Source organism: Trichosurus vulpecula, chromosome 1 (assembly GCF_011100635.1).
Source record: "Trichosurus vulpecula isolate mTriVul1 chromosome 1, mTriVul1.pri, whole genome shotgun sequence".
NCBI classification, from domain to species: domain Eukaryota; kingdom Metazoa; phylum Chordata; class Mammalia; order Diprotodontia; family Phalangeridae; genus Trichosurus; species Trichosurus vulpecula.
Genome location: NC_050573.1, coordinates 297,385,875 through 297,407,272, shown reverse-complemented (window position 1 = coordinate 297,407,272; position 21,398 = coordinate 297,385,875). Strand labels below are relative to the sequence as shown.

Below are 21,398 nucleotides of genomic sequence, written 5' to 3'. Positions count from 1 at the left end.
CTGTCTTAGTGATGGGTGATCTTAGAGAGTAGAGGAAGTCTACAGTCAATTCTTCTCCATCCTTCAAGATCAGAAGAATGACCAGAAACCATTTTTATCTATTTAGTTTATCACCAAAAACTACTTCTGACTACTAGAAAAGATGTACAGTAATCTCCCTTGTCTGCTTATGTGTTTTAATACACCTCTTAGGGAATAGCTGAGAATTCTCAGTTGGGTTTTACTGTCTGAAGTGGTGTGTTTTAACCTTAGGACAGCTAGGTGGTTTAGTGGGTAGAGTAATGGGACTTAAGTCAGGAAGACTCATCCTCATGAGTTCAGATGCAGCCTCAGACACTTCCTAGATGTGCGACCCTGGGCAAATCACTTAACCCTGTTTTCCTCAGTTTCCTCATCTGTCAAATGAGCTGGAGAAGGAAATAGCAAACCACTTCAGTATTTTTGTCAAGAAAACCCCAAAAGGGTCACAAAGAGTAAGGACTGAAAAATGACTAAAGAACAACTATTGTGTAGTGACCTTAATGTTACGCTCTATTAAGGAGAAAGGGATGCGGGAAAGGAGGTGTGAGGGGGAGAGGTGGGAGAGAAGGAGCCAGGATGTCAAGCAGCAGAAAGCAGGAACTGTTACAAGCCTGGAAAGTCTGCCAAATGTTCTCCATTATGGGAATTTGCCCATCCTAGAGAAATAACCCTGCCATATTTTGCTAAGAGTCAGGGTGTTAGAGTCAAGGTTCTAGAACATCTGCCCAACCACATTGTAGGAGTTCCTTTCAATTTTGTTGACAGCTAAATATGCAGTAGCAGTCTGTATAAGAAGCTGAATGGTGTCATGGAATGAGTGCCAAATTTGGTGTCAGAGGACCAAGGTCAAATCTGTGACCTTGGACAAATCACTTAACCTCTCAGGGCCTCAGTTTCTTCATCTGTAAAATGAAGGGATAAGACTAGACAACATTTAAAGTCTTTCGTATTATCGATCTTTATTGTCTAGTGTCACCTCTAAGGTTGGAACAAAGGTGCAAAGGGTTTGTTTATCAGTTTGATCAGGTAGAGTCTTACCATGGAAAGAACAATGGTTTTGGAGTCAAGAGGACCTGATTTCAAATTCTGGCTCTGCTGTCTGACAGATACCTTTATCTGAACTTAACCCCTCTAAACCTCACTTTCTCAGTCTGTAAAATGAAGAGTTGGACTAGATCCCCTCTAAGTTACCTTCTGACTCTAAGTCTAAGATCAGAGGCAGCATTGTATAATGGAGTGAGAATGGGATCTGGGGTGAGCAGAAAGGCATAGATCCAACCCCCCCTGCAAGAAACATACTATATGACCCTAGACAAGTCACTTAATTTCTGTAAAATAAAGAAGACTCTTCCAGATCTACATCTGTAAATATAAACCTAGGTCCTTTCTTGCTTTACATCTACAGTTTTATGGTCCTAAACTATTAAGGCACAGTGGCCCTCACAAGTGGGGCTCTGCCCATTCATTCATTCACATAGCAAAATTAAGCTTTTTCCAGTGCTTTGCATTAAGCAATGTGAGAAAATATAAGTAAGACATGGTTTCTGCCTTCAAGGACCCTAATAAGGCTGATAAGATATGAAGAGACATAAATAGTCCAGTTTGGCTAGACTGTAGGGCACTTGAGGAGAAATATTATGATGTAAGCCTAAAATATATGTTAGAGCCAAACTTTGGAAGGTCTTGACTGGCACTAAGGAATTTAGACCTTACTTACTGGAATCATATTAAAATCAGTATCATTATCACTAAAAGCTTTTGAAAAGTAGAATAATGTGATCAGACATGGGTGTGGTACTCCTATAAAAACAAAACAAGTTATTTAACCTCTGAAGTCCAGTTACCTTTCAAAGAATTGCATCTTGTAGATGGGATCAGTTTGTTAACCACTAATACGGCAGGTCTTAAGTAAATGATTGCATAAAGATCAAGGTGTGAAGTTGAAAGATTAAACTCCCATGTCCCCAACTCATCCATCTTGCTTAATTGCCCTTAAGCTAAAAAAAATAGAAATACCTAATTTGTAGTAGCATGACACTAAATTATCCAGGGAGCACTTCTAATAATGTTCTAGAAGTGAACACAAGGAAAATATGTTACAATGTCGTGTGTTTGAGAAACTGTCCCAATACTTTTAATAGTTAATAATTAATTCCCTGGGGTTACATAAATGTCAACGTACTACAGGTCAGAAAAGAATAATTTATATAGTGTCATGGGTAGGATTCCATGCTTGATAGATGTTCATTGATTTGATTTGGAAGGGCTGCAAAATCTCCCTTCTCTTCTTGTTTATCCTTTTCCTCTTCCTCCTCTTTTCCACTCTCCAACAGCATCATACCCTATGCTAGGCACGCTGAATATAGCATTTCAGATGATAGTATTTCTTTCTACTTTTTACCTTTGTGGTGGAGGTACAACCTCCTTCAGATGGTGTGGTAAGTTGGAGAGGAAATAAAAGTTGCCAAACACAGAGAGAGCTGAGGGGATGAGTATTAACAGTGCCAATAACACACAAAGTTTACAGAGTGGTTTTTTCTAGCAATTCTGAGAGATCCATAATGTAATTATTATTATCTCTATTTTATAAGTGAGGAACCTGGGGAATAGAGAGGTTGGGGGAACTTGCCTGGCTCCACACAGATGGCAGAATAGTACAAGGAAAAGGTTACTGGATTTGGAATCAGATGACCTGGATTCAAATAATACCTCTGCCACTTTTTGGACAAATCACTTTACCCATCTGGGAGTCAGGTTGCCTCATCTGTAAAATGAAGATGTTAGATTATATACAAATAGATTATGTATCATCTTTGTAATATATTGCTGCAAACTTTTAGCTAGCATTTTATTTAGGATTATTGCAGCCATGTTCATTAATGAAATTGGTCTATAATTTTTTTTTATTTTACTCTTCCTGGTTTAGGAATCAGTATCATATTTGTTTCATAAAAGGAATTTGGTATGATCCCTTCTTTACCTATAATTCCAAATAATTTATTTAATCTTGGAATTAGTTGATCTTTAGATGTTGATAGAATTCACTTGTAAATCTATCTGATCCTGGTGCTTTTCTCTTCAGAAGCTCATTTGTGGCTTGTTCAATTTCTTTTTCTGAACTAGGGCTCTTAAGATACTCTATTTCCTCTCCTCTTCTAATATGAGCAATTTCTATTTTGTAAATATTCTTCCATTTCACTTAAATTGTTATATTTATTGGCTTATATTCGGGCAAAATAACTTTTTATAATTGCTTTAATTTCATCTTCATTAGTAGTATACATTTACCCTTTTCATGTTTGATACCAGGAATTTGGTTTTCTTCTCTCTCTTTTTCCTTTTAAATTTATTTATTTTTAGTTTATAGCCTTCAGTTCCACAAGTTTTTCAGTTCCAAATTTTCTCCCCTTCCTTCTCCTCCCCACCCAAGATGGCATGTAATCTGATATAGGTTCTATATATATACCTTCACATCAAACATATTTTCACAATAGTCAAGTTCTAAAGAAGAATTATAACCAATGGAATGAATCATGAGAAAGAAGAAACAAAATCAAAAAAAGAAGGGGGGAAAAAAGGAGAACAAGTAGTTTGCCTCAATCTGCATTCAGACTCCATAATTCTTTCTCTGGATATGCACAGCTTTTTCCATTTTGAGTCTTTTGGAGCTGTCTTTGAACCTTGCATTGATAAGAAGAGCCAAGTCTATCAAAGTTAATCCTTACGGATACTGTGTGTCTGTAATCATGTGCAATGTTCTCCTGGTTCTGCTCCCCTCAGCATCAGTTCACATAAGTCTTTCCAAGTTATTATGAAGTCTGTCTGCTCCTCATTTCTTATAGCACAATAGTATTCCATTACATTCATATACCACAACTTGTTCAACCATTCCCCAATTGATGGGCATTCCCTTGATTTCCAGTTCTTTGCCACTACAAAAAGAGCTGCTATAAATATTTTTGTACATATGAGTCCTGTACCCATTTGTATGATCTATTTGAGATACAGCCCGAGAAGTGGTATTGATGGGTCAAAGGGTATGCACATTTTTATAGCCCTTTGGGGTTATAAAAATTGCTCTCCAGAATGGTTTGATCAGTTCACAGCTCTACCAACAATGTATTAATGTTCCAATTTTCCCACATCTTCTTCAGCATTTATACTTGTCTTTTTTTGTCATATTAACTGATCTGACAGGTGAGATATGGTACCTAAGAGTTGTTTTGATTTGCATTTCTCTAATCAATAGTAATTTAGAGCATTTTTTTCATATGACTATAGATAGCTTTAATTTCTACCTCTGAAAACTGCCTGTTCATATCCTTTGACCATTTATCAATCAGGGAATGACTTGTATTCTTATAAATTGACTCAGTTCCTTGTATATTTTAGGAATGAGGCCTTTATCAGAGACACTGGTTGTAAAAATTCTTTTCCAATTTTTTGTTTCCCTCCTAATCTTGGTTGCATTGGCTTTGTTTGTACAAAAACTTTTCAATTTAATATAATCAAAATTATCCATTCTGCATTTCGTAACGCTCCCTATCTCTTGTTTGGTCATAAATTCTTCCCTTCTCCATCTTTTCTCTTTTTTAAATCAAATTAACCAGTTGTTTATTTTATTTGTTTTTTCATAAAACCAACTCTTGGTTTTATTTATTAATTTAATAGGTTTTTTACACGAATTTTATTAATCTCATCTTTAATTTTTAGGATTTCCAATTTGTTTTTTAATTGGGGATTTTTAATTTGTCATTTTTCTAGTTTTTTTAATTGCATAGCCAATTCATTAGTCTGTTCTTTTTCTGTTTAATTGATGTAAGCATTTTGAGATATAAATTTTCCTCTAATCACTGCTTTCCTGTTTCTCATAGGTTTTGATATGTTGTCTCATTACTGTCCTTCTCTTTAATGAAATTATTTATTGTTTCTATGATTTGTTCCTTAACCCACTCATTCTTTGAGATTAGGTTGTTTAATCTCCAATTACTTTTTAATCTATATTTCCTTGGTCCATTATTAAATATAATTTTTATTACATTATGATCTGAAGAGGATACTTTTGGTATTTCTGCTTTTAACTATAAATTTTTTGTGTACTAATATATGGTCAGTCCTTGTAAAGGTACTATGAACTGCCAAGAAAAGATGCATTCCTTTTTATTTCCCTTTGGTTCTTTCCAGATAGCTATCATATCCAGTTTATCTAAAATGCTATCACTTCCTTAACTTCATTCTTGTCTATTTTTTTGTTAGTGTTTCACAGATAACACATGGGAGGCACTGAAGGTTTCAGATTCCAGCCTCTAACAGGTTTACTCTTGATTTGGTCAGATAGGCAGAAAGCTTCAGAGGAGTTAATAATCAGCTTTATTCTAGTCTAGTCTTCGCACAAGGGTTGTTGAGAAGTTCAACTCTTACAGCATTCCCTAATGGTGAAAAGGGGGGGCAGCCACCCCCATATCTCAATGGGGTCAGTCAAGACAGGCACGCTTGTGCACACCCCTAAATCCCCTCAAGCCTCAAGGGGGCCAGTTGAGGTAGTTACCTACATTCCTCTATGCTTTACCCATGGCTTCCCTGCTCACTGACCAGTGACCTACTTGCTTTATAGGGCAACAAACAAAGACGGCATCTTGCCAACATTAAGCTCACAGATTAACTTTAGCAATATTGTCATTCTGTGAAAGTGTAATAAATATCAATTATGTCATTCCCATATCTCACAGCACAGCCTCAGTAGGACTACCTGTCACTATGATTCTAGAAATAACTATCTAGAATCCTTGGAGCTATTTTGGGAGTTGTTGTCTAACACCTGAAAACTAGACATTGCCAGGGCCATGGATCCTGAGAAACTAAACTCTAAAAGGATAACAAAATCCTCCTCACATACAGTTAGATTCATTAATTTCTGAAAAGGGAAGATTAAATTCCCCTACTTTTATAGTACTACTATCTATCTCCACCCGTAATTTATTTAACTTTGACAAATCTAGATGCTATAATATTTGGTGTACGTAGTTTAAGTATTGATATTGCTTCCTTGTCTATGGTACCTTTTATCAAAATGAAGTTACCCTGTTTATCTCTTTTAGTTAATTCTATTTTAGCCATAACTTTGTCTGAGATCCTAATTGCTACCCCTACCTTTTTTAATCAGCTGAAGTATAATAAATTCTACTCTAACCCTCCATTTTAACTCTGTATCTCTCATTCTTAAATGTGTTTCTAATAAACAACATACTGTTGGATTCTGATTTTTAATCCATTCTGCTATCCATTTCCATTTTATGGATGAGTTCATCCCATTCACATTTCAAAGTTATAATTACTATTTGTGAATTTCCCTCCATCTCACTTTTACTCACTATTTTCCTTCTCAGCTTCTCTTTTTACCATATCCCTATTACCTTCTCTTTTTCCCTTACCCTCTTATTCCTTATTTTACCCCCCTCTTTAAAAGTCCCTTCCTTACCTTCTCCCCCCCACCCTTTTAATATTAATCTATACACCCTTCTAAAAAGTCCCTCCCCAACCCTGTCCCTCAGTTTTCTCAGCTCTCTAGATGTTCAAACTTCTAAACGTCTGAAGATGTATACTTTGTTTCCTCTTCAACACAGATGAGAGTAAGGTTCCTAACATTACCAGACCTCCACTCCCACCTGTTTCCTCTGTATTAGTTCTTCTTTCCATGCCCTGTTTTACAAAATAATTGTTCCTTTTTACCTTTTCCTAGACAGTTTTATTTTTTTAGAATCACCCCATCATAAACAACTCAGCCCCAACCTTTTTTCAAACTACCTTAGTAATGATAAGTTTTAAGAATACTGATAACATTTTCATATATCATAAGTAAACAGTTTGACCTTTATCAGTGCCTTATAATTAATCTTTAACGATTTTCTTATATTTCTTCTGGATCTTTTATATCAAATTTTTCATTGAGTTCTGGTCTTTTTGTTACAAATACCTGAAAGTCTTTCATTTCATCAAATATCCATTTTTTTTTTCTATTCAGGATTATACTCAACTTTGCTGGGTAAGTTATTCTTGGATGCAACCCCAGCTCCTTTGCTTTTCGAAATCTAATGTTCCAAGACATACAGTCTTTTAGTGTAGAATCCGCTAGGACTTGTGAAATCCTGACTGGTTTCCCACAGTATTTAAATGTTTTTTTTTCTTTTTGCTTACAGTAATTTCTCTTTGACTTGATAATTTTGAAACTTGGTTATATAAGTTTTCTTCCTGGGATCTCTTTCAGGTAGTAAATGGTAGATTTTTTTCTATTTCTGTTTTACCCTCTTGTTTTAAAACTTCAAGGCAGTTTTCCTTAATAATTTCTATAATATTATATCCAAATTCCTTTTTTGATGATAACTTTCAGGTAGTCTGACAATTCTTATATTGTCTCTCTTCAATCTTTTCTCCAGATCAGTTGTATTTCTAATGAGATTCTTTCAGATTCTGTTCTAGTTTTTCTAGTTTTATTATTTTTTGTTGTCTTATAACATCATTCAGTTGTACTTTTTCAACTCTAGTTTTTAAGGAGTTATTTTATATCTCTTTTACCAGTTGGTTAACTTTTTTCATAATTTTCTTCGATCATTTTTATTTGATTTTTGAATTCCTTTTTAAGTTCTTCCAGTACTTCTTTTGGGGCTTGTGATCATTTGACATTACTCTTTGGGGTAGGCATTTTTTTTTATTTCACTATCTTCTTCTGAATGTGAAACCAGATTTCCGTTAACAGCAAAGTAGCTATCTATGTTTAGGTTCATTTTTACTGTTTTATTTTAGCAGCTAATTATTATCATCTTGATCATTATTATCAAGTTTTAATTCCCAGTTGTGGGTAATGTTTCCCTAAGCTTCACATCCTCCATATTGTCATTTTCTGAATTCTTTCTGGGGGTAAAGACTATACTAGATGACTCATAAGGATGTTCTTTAAAATATTAGTCAATATTCCCAAGATCTAGCAACATAATTTTTCCAAGGTTCTGCTCTACAGGGCTCAAACTAATGAGAAAGGATATAAGCTTAGTCTTGCCCTTTTCAAAAAATGAGAATGAGTGATGGAGACTAAACTTTCAACAAGCCCAGAAGGCCGCAAGGTTAGTTATGCATTCCCACATCTTAATAGGAAACTACATACACTTTGAAAGGAAACAATAAGCAGTATCATCCCGAAAGTAGTTGTAAAACAACCAGCTAAGTTCATTTTTTTGTTCCCAGTACTAACCGAAATTTTTAAAAAATTTGTATTTTTAACAAATAATTTGGGTACCTCATTGTATGGAGAGCCAGGCATAGAGTTAGGAAGAATGGAGTTCAAATCCAACCTCAGATATTTATTATCTATGTGACCCTGGGCAAGTCGCTTAACCTCTGTTTGCCTCAGTTTCCTCAACTGTAAAATGGGGGTAATAATAGCATTTACCTTCTAGGATTCTTGTGAGAATCAAATGAGATTGTAAAGCACTTAGCACAGTGCCTGGCACACACACACAGTTTATCCCTTCCACAAGTTAGGGGTGTGGTACCGGAAGATCTTCGTAAATTTTCTTGGTCCTCCCTTCATACCAGAGAAGAAGTCTGAGCTATCTTGGTATTAAAGATAAAATGTGTTGATGTTATACAATACTGTACATATATTATATGCAGTTTTGAGTTTCTAAACTTTTTCTGTACTATCTGCTGGGCTTCGTGTGTCATCTGTGGCTCCTACAACACTCTCAAGAAATTCCCATTTAATTTCTTTTGCCAACCCACAATATATCAAAAAACTGTGATGGAGAAAGTCACAACGTGGAAGGGATAACAATGTATGGTGTACTCATATGTGTGTATATATATATATATAGAGAGAGAGAGATACACATTGAATGTACATATACATGCATATACATATGTAATATGCACATGTTTGTGCATATGTGTGCATGTACATACAGATAGATAGATAACCAAAAAATTTAAAAAGACTAAACTAACATCCTATCCCTAGAATTTATCTTTCAGTTCCAGATAGGCATTGGATTCTAAGAAAAGCATTGATTGCCTCGCCTCTGTCATTCCTAATCAGACTAATCTGAGTAAATCATATCTGCTCAGTTGCAGTCAAAGAAAGCTACATTCCAAAATGGCAGCCCTATTCATAATGATGGATTGATTTGTAAAGAGAACTTTATGATCTCTGCCAATAAAGATGGACTTTTATTTATCAGAAATAGATAAATTCCACTTGAATTATGTAACTACATAGCATATATTTCACTTTATGGAATGTGGAAATTGGCTTATGACACAAAATTCTTATGTGATGTTAAATTTAGTTTTTTTTAGGTCTATCTTTGGAATTCCTTCACTGATCCTTGTCCTGTTGCCAGCAACTTCTTCCGATTGTGAGATTGAAGATAAAAATAATACAATAGAAGCATATATGAATGTCTTACATGTCAACATTCAACATTTGGTATGTAGTTGTTTTGTCTTTTTAATATTTTTATTTGTTAATAATTTTAAAATTGGTCCTTAGATATTTAAAATGTGGTGGTGTATATTTCTTTGCAAGAAAGTGAAATAACTGTAAGACACAGATTAGAATTGCTGTTGTTAGCAGTATGTGAATCAATACTTGTTATTTGTTAGTTGTCCCATTCGTTTGTTGTGAAAAGCGATTTAGATATAGAAGACCTAGGCTTTTAAGGCCAACTCTATAAACCACACAACACTGCCTTTTAAGTTGGTAACAGTGAGTAAATTCTTTTGAGGCAGATAAATGTTAGCTTCATTTAACCAATGAATCCTATGCTGCTTTATATTTTTAATGTTGCTTGAATAACATATCACAGTATCATAAATGAATAAATGAATGAATGGATAGATGGATGAATTAAAATGCATTGCTGTCTGCTAAACACTGGAAATACAAATTTAAGAAGTGGGACAGTTTCTGCTCTCAAGGAGCTCACATCCTAATTAGGGACAGAAAAGAAAATTCACGAGAGCAGATGGAAAGGCTCATAAATCCTAAATGCAGAAGTGGTGGCTGATGTCAAGGTTCAAATTATATCAGTAGCATACATCAGGGCATATGATAAAGTCTAGACGACATTAGGAAACAGTGGCAAGGCATAGGTAAGACTCAGTGGTCCTTCATCTCCTTAGAAGGAATAGAGTTTGTAACTTCCATCTCATCCAGGCCATGTGAGCAGTAAAGCAGCTTGAATGGTTTTGAGGTGGATCCATCCAGAAGAAGAGTCAAAGGAGGAAAACAAAGGCTGGGGGTGGGTGGGTTGCCCCAGTGACAGTGGGTCTTTCGTCCACCCAGACATCCTGGATGGACTTTATTCTTCAAAATCTCAGTGGAGCCATGCTCTCATTGTTTTGGGTACTCTCTCTTTTTTCAATCATATAGATTTCATTAGTCATCCATGCCATCTTAAATCCTCAATACTTATCGTCCTTGACCTCTCTGTTGACTGCCTTTTCTTCAGGGCAGTCTTTCCTCTCAGGGTTTTCATGGCATTACTCTTTTCTGGTTTTTCCTCTTTTTTCTGATCATTCTTCATTTTCCTTTATCCCTTCAACAGCCGTGTCTCGCTAACTGTGGTTATATCCCAAGGCTCAGTCCTATTCCATCTCCTCTTTTTTCTCCATACTCTCTCACTAAGTAATCTCACCATCTCTGTTCCAAAGGCTCCTGAGTCCATATATCCAACTTTAGTCTATCTCCTGAGTTATAATTACACATCTCCCTCTGCCTGTTGGATATTTCAAACTGAATACTCTGTAAGCATCTCAGAACACATCAAAAATAGAACTAAGCTTTTCTCCAAAACCAACCACTTCTGAATTTCTCCATTACTCACAGGAGCATCACCATCCTGCCAGTCATTTAGATCTGTAACTTCAGTGTCATTCTCAGCTCTTCATTCTCACTCATCCCACCTACCCAATCAGTTGCTAAATCTCATCATTTCTCTCTCCACAGTGTCTCTCATATATATCCTCCTTTACAAGTCACACAAAAGCCACCTAATTTAGGTTCTCATCACCTCTCACATGTACTATTGTAATAGCCTTCTTTGGTCTCCCTACCTCAAGCATCATCCCACTCCAACCCATCCTATACACATCCACTGAAGTGACTTTCTTAAAGTGAGGTTCTACCATGTTATTCCCCCTACTAATAAATTTAGATGGTCCCCTATTAGATCTAGGATCAAATATAAACTTCTCTGTTAGGCATTTCCATCTCTCCACACCCTCTCTCCCTGTTGCCTTACTAGTATTTATGTATGTGTATATATATATATATATATATATATATATATATATATATATATATACACACACACACACACACACACACACACACACACACACACACACACACACATATATATATATATATATATGTTTTCCTCTTCAAACACTGCAATTCAGCCATGCCCTTCTACTTTCCTACATATACAGTACTTTTCCCATCTCTGGGCTTTTGTACTGGCTCCTCCTGATGCCTGTGCAATGTACTCTTCCCCTCCACCACTTCTTCCTTTCAGAATCTGTGGTTTCCTTCAAGATTCAGCTCAAAAACCACCTTCTGCATGAAAATCTCTCTTAATGCTCCCCCCTCAAATGCTAGTGCACTCCCTCTCAAAACTACCTCAGAATTTATTTTGTCTACGTTTTAAATTCTTATAAATTTACATGCTTCATCTTTCAATAGAATGTAAGTTCCTCGAGGGCAGGGACAATTTCATTTTTGTATCTGTGGTACCGATGATGGTACATAGTAGGCACTTAATAACTTCTTATTGATTGATTGCTTGGTTGACGATATAATTCTTCTCCATATCTTGTCATAAATTCTCCATAGAAGGGGCAGCTAGGTGACGCAGTGAGTAGAGCACCATCCCTGGAGTCAGGAGGACCTGAGTTCAAATCTGGCCTCAGACACTTGACACATGTACTAGCTGTGTGACCTTGGGCAAGTCACTTAACCCCAATTGCCCTGTCAAAAAAAATAAATTCTCCATAGAGGATTCATTCAATATGGTAGTACACTTCCTCTGGTGGTTTTAATACTTTCAGAAAACATGGTATTAATTTCATTAAGCCTCAGACCACTACAGAGCCCCTCTCTGTTAAATCTATAGTTAGCACTGAAAGTGGGGAATGAGATAGGCCCAGAATTTAATAAAAGGGAGAAGTCTGCAACTTCTTCAGTAGTTCAGGAATCTGTGACTTTGATGGTGTGTTCACCCCCATCTGTGACTTGGTAGATGATCTTCAAGAGTTGTCATGATTGAAAATTGCATTGCCTTGATGTAATGGGCCACTTTGAAATTATTTATCTTGCTTCTTGGACAAAAGAAATAACTGTCTATCACTAGGCCCATGCTCAAAAGACTTTTCTGCTTGTCAAGGTATTGCAGAACATGCCTAGCCTTTGAGTACACAAGGTAAGCTCCAAAGCACTGTGAGTCATCAAAATTGGGCTTTAGTGGCAAATAGCCAGGATTACATCTGGGAAACTGCTCTTTGTTCTCAAACATTCCACACTTCTCCTGCCACAACAGCTCTATCTTTTGAACATCACTGCTCGCCTAGATGCTGTATGGCTTTGAACCATGGAAATCTTAGAAAAATCAAAATGGCAGGTGGTGGCTCAAAAGGCAATAGAAAGATTCATGGTATGTAGCTGTGGAATATTGCCCATTATGTCTGACACTCAAGAAGTAGTGTAAAAGACACCATCTAGCACATGTAAATGGATTTGGGCCAGGAACGCTTGTGGTAGACCCTTAAGAGCCATGAAGTGTATGGTATGATGGAAGGAGTCAAAGGACTTGGTTTCATTAGGATTTACAACTTGTGTGACACTGTGAGAGTCATTTAATCTTCCTGGGCCTCAAATTCCTCACCTCTAAAATGAGGGGAGTGGCCTCTGAGGCCATGCAGCACTAAAGCTATAAATCTTGTCATAGTAAGTTGTGTTGACTTGAATTACAGATAGTAAACCATTTTAATACTTTTATCAGAACGAAGTACAAGAAGGAGCATAGAGTTGTGAGGAATGAACTAGACTAAGAGAGAGATCAGATCCTAGTCTGTGCTTTTTGTGTCCAAAGACATTCATCCATGTACTTCTCATAATGTAACATAAGATTGTGTTAGCTTTTCCGAATGCCATATCACAATGTTAATTCATAAGGAGCTTGAAGTCCACTAAAACCTACAACTTTTTTCGAGGTGAACTTGCTATCTAGCTATACCCCACTCACCTGTTTTATACTTGTGAGGTTGACATTTTGAAACAGATTGGAGGAAAAGAATAAGAAAGCATGAAAATGCATGTGGGATATTGTGTTTTAGTTAAAGAAACTGCAAGTGTATATCCTGGAGAAGGAAAGATTTTATTTTAGGGGTAGGAAGTAAATAAATAAATAAAAATCTAGTTGCTCCCTATTACCTCCAGGATCAATTCTAAAATCCTGCTTGGCATAATGCAGCCCCTCCCTAACTTTCTAACCTTATTACACTCTATTCCCATTCACAAACTTTACAGTTCATTAACACTACCTTCTTCTTGTTCCTCACACAGAACACTACATCTCAACACTCTGCCTTTCCCTTAATGCTCCCCTGTGCATAGAATGCTCTTCTTCCACACCTCTGTCTCCTGGCTTTCCTGGATTCCTTCAAAAGTCAGCTCAAATCTTACTTTCTGCAAGGAGTCTTTCCTAATTCCTCCCACTGCTAATGCGTTCTGCCAGATTTAAACTCACAAAGATGAGTCTTCTTAACTCCAGATCCAGCATTCTATCCACTGCACCACCTAGCTGATAGATAGATCTATACACACATACACACACACACGCATATATACACATAGACACACACACAAATATATGTATGTATACATATATGTATATATTTACATTATATATAGATATAGATGTCTTTTATATACACAATGTTTTGCATGTTGTAACGGCAACCACACGGGCATACCCAGGATGGCTGCTACTACAGGTTCTTAGATGTGCTTTACTAAGGAAAGCAACTTAAAAGGGGTCAATGATCTTCTTTAATTACATAGAAAAAAACATAAAGAGAAATAAAAACCAACAGACAAGGCCTTATTGCCTGAATCAAAGCTTTATATCTACCACTGAATCGAGAGAGCCTTTACCTCGGAGAAGTCTGGGAGCTCTAAACATACGGCCACTGAGAGTCTCAACCAGGGAATCACAACATCTTTCTCATAAGCGAGCTCCCAGAGTAAAAGCTCACTTCTCAGAATATATACTCTTTAGGGTCAGTGCCTAATTAGAAATTAAAAAGGTGTGTAAGCCTTCCTGCAAGCAAGCAAGCTTCCCTTAATGGGCTCCAAATGAGGCCTGTTGATGGTTGGGGAAGATCTTATTCCCCATTAACCTTACAATTGTCTCCCCCCATCAGAATGTTTTCTCCTTGAGGTCCAGGACCACGTTTGTGCCTTGCCTTGTGACCTCAGTGCCTAGCACAGCACCTAGCACATAGTAAGTACTTACTAAATGTATGTCTTCAAGTACTGGAGCAGTTTCCATCTGGAAAAGGGATTAGGCTCAGAATAAAAGTTACAGAAAAAGAGGTTTTGGTTTGTCTCGCTGGACAGTTTGCTAATAATGAGAGTAGTTCAATAGTGGAATGGCCTGCTTCAGAAAGCAGTAGGTTCAGGCTTGGTGGAAGTCTTCAATCAAAGCTGGATAACCATTTATAGTTTGGGGCGTGGATAATGTTACTATAAGCAGAATTTCTACCTCAAGACTTTTCTAAAACACAGGATTAAGCATTAAAGGATATTTTTAAATGCAGTAGAACATTTTTTAATACCATAAGCATTGATATCAACCATCACTTGTGCAAGATTAGAGCCATTGTTTGCTTTCGTTCAGCAAATACTTACTGAGTACTAACTGTACCATGTCTGTTTGGTACAGGACAGGGCTTCTACCACTGGGAACTGAATGAATAAAATGTATACATGTTCAAAGTTTTTTGTTTCTGTTTTTTTCCTAAGTGCACAAGGTAGAAATATAATTAAATGATTAGATTTTATGGAACAAATAGGACCTGAATTAGAGCTCAAAGGAGGGGAAGAATTGGATAGGTACTAAGGCAGGAGCAGGGCCTTTTAGGCCAGGATAACAGGCCAGACTTTTCCACATCATGGCTAGCTACCTTCTCCGCACTAGAATTGTCTCCACCCTGGGGCCCTTCTGATTGCTGAGTCCCTCACCTGGGCACCCCATAAGTGGCTGCACCCAAAACTATAGCTCACAAACCCTTGCTGGTGAGATTACCTTTGATAGTCTGCTGGAAACTTCAAAGTAGCTCAAAGCAAAGTCTTTTATTAAGATAGCACAGCAAAATTCATTGCAAAATATTTTCCCGTAAGTCTGGGACATACTGTCTCACAAGTATACACAATGCTCATGAGAAGAGTGGTCACAAACTTGGAGTGGTAGTGAGGCACACGTAGTGGTAGACAGTAAGGAAGGTAGTAAGGAAGTCTGTGTATCCAGGGCGACTCATGGCTCTCCAGTATCATTTCTCTCCTTATGACATCCTCATGCAGTTCCTCACTGAGTTCACTTTTCTGCCAGGCTCACTGGTTTTGCTTCCCTCTGAAGCCTGATTCTCCATTTCCAGGGCTAGTTCTATCTTGAATCCATGGCCTTCTCTCTTCTCTACTACTAAGGGATCATGATCCTTCCTTCAAGATAATCCCTCTCTTAAGTCCCTGCCTTTTGATGTCTATGATTGTCTGAAGAGTATGTATCTCTTGTAAAGCTGCTGGCTGCTTCCTGGGCTTGCTCAAATTGATAAACTCTCAAAATACTGGATGGTATGTCTCCTCCTGCTAAATGTTATGTCAGATTAGGCAGAGAGCATCTCCCATTCTCCAAACCCCCTCTGCCCATCTCCTGTTGTATAATTTCGGTGATCTCATTCCAGGGGCAGCTAGGTAGCACAATGGATAGATTGCCAGGCATGGAATCAGGAAAACCCATCTTCCTGAGTTCAAATATGGCCTTAGACACTTGCTACCTGTGTGACCCTGGGAGACACTTAACCATGTTTGTGTCAGTTTCCTCATCTGTAAAATGAACTGGATAAGGAAATGGCAAACCACTTCAGTGTCTTTGGCAAGAAAACCCCAATGGGGTCACAAAGAGTCGGAGATGATTGAAACAACTCAACAGTAACTCAGCAAAACCCATTCCATAAAGCTGTTGTGCCTGGATACTCTTAAACTCTTAAATCATGTTAAATGACTCAAGGTCTTTGCAGGCTTAGCCATTTGAAGATCTCAATGGATCTGACCAATATTCAGCCTGCCAGTCCCCTAACCCCACCCTTCTAATCCAGTTAATGAAATTTTCACACTTCATAACATAGACACAGTATATCATCACATTAATACCTCGATGTTTCTAATAGCTGCCCTTGTGCTTTCTGTGATGGCTTCCACTGTAGGAGTGGACAGTCAGAATAACTACCTTCCCCCCCATCCCAACTTGCACATTAAGTTATTTTCCTAGTGATGTTCCCAGTGATGCTGTGACTGTAAATCAAGATATGCCACAGTCTTCAAAGAAGCAAACCTTGTGGATGGCTCAAAGGAAGAGATTCTGTATGAAGGTTGCAAGTAGGCTACTGCAGCATATGGTCAATGATTACTTGAGTTAGAATGTAAGTTCCTAGAGAGTATACTGATTTGTTTTCGTCTTTGTGGTCACAGTGTTTAGCACAATCTCTGACACATAATTGAACTTAATAAATGCTCTCAATTGATTAATACTGAGAGTAGCAAAAAGATATTAAGGAAAGGTTTTCTTGGAAAAGGAGAGGGGGCAGTCACATAGTAAGAGGGAGGGTTAGCAAATGGACCCAATAAGTGTCACACTAATAAATGACATGTTAAGAGACCTAGAAGAAGACCTCCCACCTCCTACTTTTGGTAGACTTTTTGTGGAGGATGTACAGGAAGACAGGGACTAAATAGGATGAGAAGATGTGGCTGGGCTCTGATGTACACCAGAGGAAACAAATGTGGCCAGCTGGCCAAACCAGATTAAAATATAATTGGGAAATACTTAACAAAATAAATAAAACTGCAATAGAGTGTAGATTATGTTAATATATGTTTTTCTAAGTCAATATATGGTTGCAGGGAACCTTATGTCTGGTTTGGTCTCCACCAACCTATTCTCATTTGAGTTTGTTACCACTGTTCTGTCTATTGCAAGAAGAAACCATGTGAATGGATCTGATGAAGTATTGTCCCAAGAATCATACTTCAGTCCTTCATTTGGGAGGCAGTAAAGTAGAAAAAGAGAAACAATGAAGAGAGATGAAAAAAAACATTTATTGAACATAACCTAGGCCATGGAGCCAATCCTATTTCCAAATTCCCCTTCATTTTTCATTCATTAAATAAATACTTTAGCATTTATTGAGTAAGTGCTTATTAAGTATTGTGCTAGGCATTATTAGAAATATGAAGACAAACAAATGTAGCCCCTGTTGTAAAGGATTTTAGCCTTTAGTGGAGAACATCAAAGTTATATGCAAGTAACTACAAAAGAAAGAGATTTAAATTACATGATCTCTTAGGGTCCTTCAAGCTGTAAAAGTTCTATGACTAAGTGATTCGAATGTGGTAAGCAGTATACTCAGAAAAGAAAGTCACGGGATCAAAGAAGCAGAAGTGTACTATTTTGGGTTTATATAAATTAATTTTAATTTTTGACTAGAGTGCTAAGGAAACTACTGGCAGATTACAAATTTATATGACTTAAATGCCTTCCAAGGACAGCTAACGAATTTATCCAGTTGACGCCAAGGATGTGATTTTGATGTGACAGGTTTTTATATGAACTGTGACAGTCCTGTGATATTAAACAATACAAACAAAAACCAAGATTGGTGTTGAGAGAAGTCCTTACAGAAAGTCAGCACCAATACACATTATCAAACATCTGTTTTGCATGGAGCAGAGTTCTTCACCTTTTTGTGTGTGTCATGGGCCATTTTAACAGAATGGACCCCTTCTCAGAATAATGTTTTTAAATGCATAAGATAAAGTACATAGGATGACAAAGGAAACTATATTGAAATAAAGTTCTCAAAATACTTTTCAAAACAAGCTCATGGACCTCACATTAAGAATTCCTGGTATGGCACATTGTCATGGAATCATAGAATTTGAGAGTTGGAATATATATGTGTGTGTGTGTGTGTGTATATATATATATATATATCTTAGTGGTCCCTTCTCAACCCTTTACATTCTGGCTTCCAACTTCATCATTTAACTTAAATGAGTCTTTCCAAAATTACCAATTGTCTGTTAATTGCTAAATCTGAAGCTTTCTCAGTCCTTATCCTTCTTGATCTCTCTGCAACATTTGATTTGATATTCCTCCTGGATAGTCTCTCCTCTGGCATTTTTGGTGACACTGCTCTGTCTTAGTGCAGCTATATATGTGACCTCTCCTCAGTCTGCCTCCTAGATCATTATCTATTTATCATTCTCTAACTTTTGGTATAGTGAATAGAGTGCTGGGCCTGGAATCAGGAAGACTCCTCTTCCTAAGTTCAAATCTGGCCTCAGACACTTACTAGTTGTGACCCTGGGTAAGTCACTTAACCCTGTTTGTTTCAGTTTTCTCATCTGTAAAATGAGCTGGAGAAGGAAATGGTGAACCACTCCAGTATCTCTGCCAAGAAAACCTCAAATGGGGGGTCATGGAGTAGGACATGAATGAAAAATGACTCAACAATAGACATTTGTTGTATCTCTCTTCTCTGCTCCTCCTCTTCCTCCTTCTCTCCTCCCCACCTCTCTCTCTCCCCCTCCCCCTGTCTCTCTCTCCCCCTCTTTCTCTCTCCCTTTCCATCAGCTTCCGTGGGTTTCATTACTATATCAATGCAGATGACTCCTGGATCCAGCTTTAGTCTTCCTCTTAAGTTCTGGTCCCATATAACCAGTTACTTATTTCAAACTGGATGGCCCCAAGCATCTCAAACAAACTACATCCAAAAATCAAACACATCTTTCCTTCCAAACTCCTTAACTTTATTATTGATGTCAAAGGCAAAAACATCCTCATTGTCATTCAGGTTCATAGCCTCAGTCATCTTCGCCTAAGAGTCATGGAGAATCACAGAGTTTGAGCATTGAAAACTTCCTCAGCAGCTGTTCACCAAAGGAATCCCCATAATGACATACCCGACAAGGGGTCATCCAGCCTGCACTTGCTGACCTTCAGAGGATGGAACCCAGTGCCTACTGAGGCATTTCAGTCCATTTTCCTGACATGTAGCCAAAGGTTGGCCCTACTCATTGTTCCTAGTTCTACCCTTTACAAACAAAGCATGTCTAATCCCTTCTCCATATGACAGCCCTTTGAGTACTTGAAGACATCTATCATGTACCTCTTCAGGCTTCACGTTTCAAGGCTAAACATACCCAGTTCCTTCAATCAAGCCTCCTTCATGCATCCTTTTAACTAGTCAAACTGGTATTATTGCTTTTTGTAACACAGGACACTCTACCTCCTCCATCTCCATTCTTTTGCAGAGGTTATATAGACTGCATCTCTGGAAGATTCTCCTTTATCTCTGCCTCTTTGAAGGGTTCTTTCAAGACTTAATTCAGTACCATCTTCTACATGAAATTTTTTCTGATCTCCCCAAATGCCAGCACCTCCCACCAAAAAAAATTTTTACCTTGCTCTACATGTGTATTTCCATATTCTTGGATGCATGTATATTGTTGCACCCTGGTGTCTTTGAGGATAGGAACCTCTTCATTTTTGTTTTCATATCCTCAGCTTCTTATGTGATACCTACCACATAGTAGGCACTTAGTAAATACATGTTGATTGATATTTATTATTGGTTTCCAACATCCCAGAGTTGCTAAGAGGAAATCACTTTATAAACCTTAAAGTGCTATATAAAAACTGGTTAACTGGGAGTGGTATTCCTTCACAAAATCTCACTGCAGTGCCTCATCATGGTTTAGAGGTGACCCTATGTTTTCAAAGGGTACACCAACCTAGCAAATGCTCTAGCAGGCTCTACTACTGTGAAGAAGCTTTGAGTATGGTACCAGCAACAGACCACTGTCTAAAATCAAGACTAGGTTCAGAGAGGGTCATCACCAGTAGGTTAGTTGCTCCAGTAACAAGGGTAGAATAGCAAATAAAAAGCTCAGAGGGTGCTAAAAGCCACAGATTGGGGGTCATCTATAAACATCAACTTATTTGTTAATCTACCTTTTTGCCCAGTGATCAACAAATGAAAATTCTGTTAAAAGAATTGAACCATAACAATATTGACATTATTTTGCTAAAGAAAGCCAGAATGCAGATGGAAGTTGTAGCTAAAAGGAAGAAGGGCTAACAAGTTTTCCTTGGAATTCAAAAATCTCACCAGTAAACAATAGGGGAAGTATAACTAAACAAGCATTTTCTTGCTGAACTTTAAGCTCAATATGCATGGTGTCACATAGCTGCCAAAGTGGTTAATGCGATCTTGGGCTACATTATCCAGAAGTAGGAAGGTGGTAGTCCCACTAAAAACTGTGCAGAGAGAGGAATCAGGAAAGGCCTTCTGTAGGAGAGGGAATCCAATCTGTGCTTAGAAGGAACCTGTTTATTCTATGAGATGAGAGTAAGGAGGGAAAACTTTCCTGCAAAGGCAGAGGATGAAATGGAATGCCATGTAAGTTTAGCTGGGATGGGCAGTGTGTGAATGGGAGTAAGCAATATGCGATTTAATCTGGATAGATAGGTTGAAGTCAGATTGTGAAGGATTCTCAATGACAAAGAAAGGAATTTGTACTTTATACTAGAGGCAATAGAGGGCCACTGAAGTTTCTTGATAAGGTGAGTAACATGATCACACCTGTCCTTTAGGAATATCGATTTATCAACCATGTGGAATGTGGTTTGGAAAGGGGAGATACTGAGAACAGGTAGACCAATAGAAACATTTGCCAAAGGAGTAAGTTTCTAAGAGAAAACCACAGTCTCCTGTGGAAATTTTGTGTTTGAGATGCCTATGTTCAACTACTTGGTATATATATTTGTACTTAGTAACTTTATATTTATGCAATATATATTTTGCCTCCCCAATTAGAATTTAAGCCCCTTATGAGTAGGGATTGTTTCATTTTTTGCACCCAGCACAGTACCACATACAGGTGCTTAATAAGGACTTTGATTGGTTGTTATGGATTATTCAGGTGGACTTGTCCAGACAGTAGTTGATGTAGGATTGGAGTTCAGAGAGAGATGTGTACTGCA

General features: G+C 37.5%; 1 protein-coding gene across 1 annotated transcript in view; it reads left to right on the top strand.

Annotated features, from left to right (window-relative positions):
* The window catches only part of IL7 (interleukin 7), a 54,200-nt gene that overhangs the window by 8,940 nt on the left and 23,862 nt on the right, over window positions 1–21,398 (top strand). The window contains exon 2 of the mRNA XM_036736710.1: window positions 9,360–9,499. Coding sequence (XP_036592605.1) covers window positions 9,360–9,499 — 140 coding nt within the window. The remainder of the gene's footprint in view (window positions 1–9,359; window positions 9,500–21,398) is intronic.